The sequence below is a fragment of the Nicotiana attenuata genome, unplaced genomic scaffold (genome assembly GCF_001879085.1).
Source record: "Nicotiana attenuata strain UT unplaced genomic scaffold, NIATTr2, whole genome shotgun sequence".
NCBI classification, from domain to species: domain Eukaryota; kingdom Viridiplantae; phylum Streptophyta; class Magnoliopsida; order Solanales; family Solanaceae; genus Nicotiana; species Nicotiana attenuata.
The window spans coordinates 774,056-779,244 of record NW_017670328.1 but is presented as its reverse complement, the minus strand read 5'-3'; the positions used below and the strand labels follow the sequence as shown (position 1 = coordinate 779,244).

At 41.2% G+C, this 5,189-nt stretch overlaps 1 protein-coding gene across 1 annotated transcript in view; it reads right to left on the bottom strand.

The window, feature by feature from the left end:
• Positions 1-421, bottom strand: part of LOC109237937 — a 6,435-nt gene extending 6,014 nt beyond the window's left edge. The window contains exon 1 of the mRNA XM_019404334.1: positions 254-421. Coding sequence (XP_019259879.1) covers positions 254-335 — 82 coding nt within the window. The 5' untranslated portion in view covers positions 336-421. The remainder of the gene's footprint in view (positions 1-253) is intronic.
• Positions 422-5,189: the final 4,768 nt, after the last annotated feature.

Here is a 5,189-nt window from a genome sequence, read left to right as displayed (position 1 = left end):
CTGTAAGATATATAAAGACACCAAAATTCCCATCAAAAGTTCTGGGAACTGAATAATGACATTTCTTATTATATACCTAAAAGTAACCAAATTTCATTAAATATCAAGAAACTACATATGTAAAGATTGAAGTTACAAAAACAACATAAAAATAGCCAACATTTCATCAAATTCTAAAAATATCAAAGTTGCTAGCTAGAAGTGGACATTAAATCATTACTGGAGATAAAGAAGCAACTGTTTTGGATCTTACCATCAGTTAAGGATAAGGAAATGTTGAAAATGGCGCACAGTAGCACAAGCAGCAGCGATAAACCTTTCATTTTCGACTCCATTATTTTCTAACAGTAGTAAATAAGAAGAAGAATGACAGTAAGAGGAAGAACGGCCAATTGGTTTGGTTTGAATACAGAGAGTTGCCTTTTTATGCATGTCTACTTTCAAAAAGGCCCTTGAATTTTACGGAAATTGCACATCTGTCCTTAGTTACTACAGTATTGTTATTTTGAAAATATTTATCCCTTCTTGGTTGATGTGGCAGTGTTTGACTGGACATGATTTTTTTTTTTCTAAAAAAAAAATTCTACGGTTTAAGATCTCGAAAGGTTTTTGTAACTATATAAAGTATGCTATTAAGGGTAAATTATACTTCCTCCGTTTTAATTTATTTGAATTTATTTAACTAGGTACAAAGTTTAAGAAAAAAAAAAAATTTTAAAACTTGTGATCTAAAACAATCTATAAATATTTGTGTAGATATAAATCATTTAATTAAGGGCAACAAGAGAATTTTAAAACTAATTTATTTCAAATTTAGAAATAGTTCATTATTTTTTAGATTGACAACAAGAACAACAATACTCAGTATTATCTCACGCTGTGGGGCCTAGGGAGGGTGGTGTGTATGCAGACCTTACCCTTACCTTGTGAGAATAGAGAAGTTATTTCCAATAAACCATCGGCTCAGGAAAGCAATTTTTTAAATTGACTAAAAAGTAAATAAATTCTTCTTTTTAAAATGGAGAGAATAATATATAAAATTAAATTATTTTTTAATATAAAAATATGTCATTATTCCTAAGTACAAATTAATAAGAAAATAGTGGTACAAGATTAGGAGAAAGGGTTTGCTTAATGACAAGTTTATCCCTTTGGTTTAATATTGTTCTTTTAATTTCTAAAAATAGAAACTCTTTTGGTGGGGATGGCGAAGACAGAAGCTGAATGGAGTCACATGGTCTTCTCCCCCCAACCTGGTGCAAAGCATCTAAAACTATGACATTGACATTTTTGGTCTTTCCTTTTCCTCCTAGACTTTTCCTTTACTCCAAAGTGTGCGCATTTAACCCAATTACGATGTTATTCTAAATTCTAATACACTACTAGAAGTTAGGTGTCCTTTAGTTTAGAGACAAATTACGCTCGTACAGTTATACTTCTTTATAATAACGGTATTTGTTTCAATATTTTTTGGATGTTATAGTAAAATATTTTATAGAGGACATATATTTTAACATAATATAAAAAATCTGTTTCGATTTGATTTTTACGGTGAAGGACTATTATATAAAAATATTGTTATAGCAATGTAAGAATTAATTACGTAGGGATTAGCATATAAGAGTTAGTAATGCATGGATTAGTATTTAAGGTTAGTGTTGTTATTTTGTAACTTAATCCATATATTACTGACTCTCACATTCTTATTTTACATTATATCTAGCAAAATATACATAGATTTCGGTATAACTTATACATGTATAAATCTCTTCAAAAACTAAACATTGTAGCGCTGACATTTATGTAAAATTTAGTTATTGTTTGAACAAAAAATATTAAACTTTTTGTCAAACTAATTAATAAGAGTATAGAGGATAAATCTGAGCCAAAAATAATTAACTCTAGATTAAACATCAAAGCACATTGGATAGGAGAATAAGATGTAGTCAAGCTCATGAACTTTCAAGATTTATAGAAGATATCAAATATAAGTAATATGCTTACATACATCATGTATTGTACTGTGATATAGAAACAAAGGAGGAACAGAGGGAATGTCGTTGATAGTTAAAAGATCTATCTTTATTGATTCAAGAAAGACGATTACAAAGATTTGTCACCAAGATCTGCGACTTCTCGTGTTCTTCTCCTATAGCTTTCTCTGGTTCTTCTGCCTTTTTTCTCTGTAGGAGAGAGATCCCCCTTTTTCTGTCTTCCTCCCCCTATATATATCATAAGTATTCCCTTTTGTCCAATGGTCTTTAACCAAGAGACTTTCCTCTCCTGATCTCACTTTGCATCGCTCTCCTAAGTATCACGACTTTTACTTTGCCGCACAAGCTTTCTGATGGCTCGATCTCGGCAGTGGCCGAGATACTCGTCGTTATTGCGCCTTGTGGGTACGACCACGGCTTAGTTGACCCCTTACCATTCCTTTTAGCGCTAATCCACATGTGGTCATATGTTGACCCATACAGTTAGTCCCTCCGCCCGTTTGGGTCGCCTCTTGGCGAGCTCGATGGGCGGACTCTGTTGATTCAAAAATTGGGAGAAATCTGAATGCTTCATGCGAGGGGCAAGAACCCTATGACGAGGTAGCGATGTGACGCTTCGAGAATTGCGTCGGACCGTTACGTCAGTTCAAAATTGGACCGTCACGTCAGTTCAGGATGTCATCAATATTCCCCATGCGTTATTATGGCGCACATTTTCTAGGTATTGTATCGTTTCCCGTGCCCTTTTCGTTTTCTAATTGGCGGCTCTTGGTTTTCTCACCTAGGGCACTTATATCCCTATAAATAGGGGGTAACCTCTCATTCGAATGTTACACTTTTCAATTGCTTGAGAAAGAACTTCACAAATCTTCTCCTCCCTCCTTAGTCTCTCATATTTCTACTTCTACTAGGATTCGCTGTGACCGTTGTCTTTTTCCTTCATCATCCTCGTTTCTTTCGATCAAAGAAAAAGAAAGGCTAGTGCTTCTTCCCACTCTGACAAGGCTGTAGGTGCTCCGGTGCCAGAATATGATATATCCCTACTCGAAGAGGGAATAGAAGTGGTGGAAGAAGAGCGGTTTCCACAGTGGATGAGGTGGTTCCCCGCCCGGGAAAGGCGAAAACTGATTTTAACAGCCCTGCCAGAGATGAGTCGAAGCCCGTTCCTTCCACGATAGATGTTGCGAAAATCATGGCATTCAAAGCCAAATGGGGGATCCCTGATCCTATTGAAATGGTACCGGCGGATAAGGACATAGTGCATTTACACCGCCCAGGCTACTGCGCGTTTTACGCATATTCCTTCGTCATGGGGTAGACGCTTCCCCTTCCTTCCTTGGTGGTGGATTTTTGCCGCTTCTATATGTGTCCGGCCCAACTCTCTCCGTATGCGTACAAGCTTTTTCTCATGCTCATTAAGTACGCGGAACTGGCCGGCCGAGGGATTTCTCTAGGGCACATGATCCACCTCTTCGCCCCCCATTTTCTTCGGGGTACGATAATTTATATGCGTCATCGAGGAACCAAGAGTTTGGTGGTGAAGATGGACGATAAGACCAATCACCGCATTTGGGAGAGCTTTTTCTATGTCCGAACAAAGCACGTCGAGAAGAACCCGGCGCGATTTCCTAAGACGTGGAATTTCGTTCGTGAGTTTTCCTTTCTGTTTACTTCATGCAATTTTTCTTAAGACGGTCGTTGGTCGTCTTCCTTTGATGACTTCACTGAGGATTTGCTTTTGTTTTTGTAGCCAAGAGACTACCTCCCCCGCTAGTTGCCGGTATCTATGAGTGGGTGAGCGCAATTCTCCCCCACACGATGGGAATTTGTGAATGGGCGCCTTTCCATGAGAAGTTTGGGCGCAAACCTCTTACAGATGAGTTGGCTCATTGTGATCTTGCTTTGTTCTCTGCTCCGTAGTTCCTTTAACCTTGTCGTTGTATGATCAAATCCCTTCTTGTTGACAGGTCAGAGAGGAGTGAGAAAGATGAGGGCTCCTGCACTCGCGTTCCGTCAACCGGCTCCCCTCGCCTGGCCCACACCAAGAGTTACTGCAAGCGAGGGCGTAGAGAGCCTGGTCGCTCATCGGACCGCATCAGCGTCCGAGACTGTACGCTTGGAGGTTGCTCCTCAACCGGAGACAAAGGTCCCCGCGGTCCGTTCAGTGGGCGAATCTCCTTGCGTTGGTAGTGGAGAGGCCCCATCGAAGAGGCGAAGGGTAGTGTTGGAAGGGGCTTCTTTAGCCGAAACGCCCTCTAGGGGCGGCCTTATTTCGACGGTACCCGAAACTGGTGGTGGTTCAAGCCTGGACACGGAGGCGACGCCCGTTGCGAGTGTTCAAGAGGCTATTGTGGCGTAGAGACGGAGTTCTGAGGCTGCCATTATTGTTCCGAGTGGACCATCGTCATCTCGGCAGAACTGCACCTCTTCTTCGGCCAATGAGAGGGGGAAAGGTGTTATAGTGGAGGATTATGAATCCGACTCTGACATTGACCCTGAGGACATGAGGATGTTCGAGGAGGCTTTACCAGAACTGAGGTAAGGGCAGAAGGCCTTTCTCGTATACTCGAAATTTCGTCGGATTTCAACCTGTTGCAGGACACAGTGGATTTGGTGCCACAGTTCAATCTTCTATGTTCCGCCGCTGAAAGCGGATCTCTTCAGGAGGTCAGCGATTCTGGGTTGTCATGTGGTGTGGCCGCGATGGCCTTAAGGGTGAGTTCCCCTTTGTTTTCTTCATTTTGTGACCTTTGTCTTTACACTGACTCTTCCTCTCCTCTCTCTTTTATTAGACTTACATGCGGGAGATAGAGAGTGCTCGTAGGGCTGAGATGCGGGCCGAGATTTTTTTGAAAATGGCTGAGAAGTATCAGCGGCATCGCAGCAGGTGCCATGAGATGCACGAGCAGCTTAGAGTGGGCGCTAGTACCAGTCCATCAGGGAGGAGTTGGAGAAAAAAGATGAGGAGCTGATGCGGTCTATAAGCAGATGAAGTGAGCTTGAGGAGCTATTTCATGCCAAAGGCGAGGAGCTCGAGGTGCGCAAAGGGGTTGCCACGGAGTGCGAGGACCTTCAGGCGAAGGTGCTATCGTTACGAGCTAAACTTGAGCAAAATACTACTAGAGTCGACTCTCTAAGTGTAGAATGGACGGAGAAGGTGGTCGAGCTAGAAAAGAAAGTGGCCGAGATGGAGAG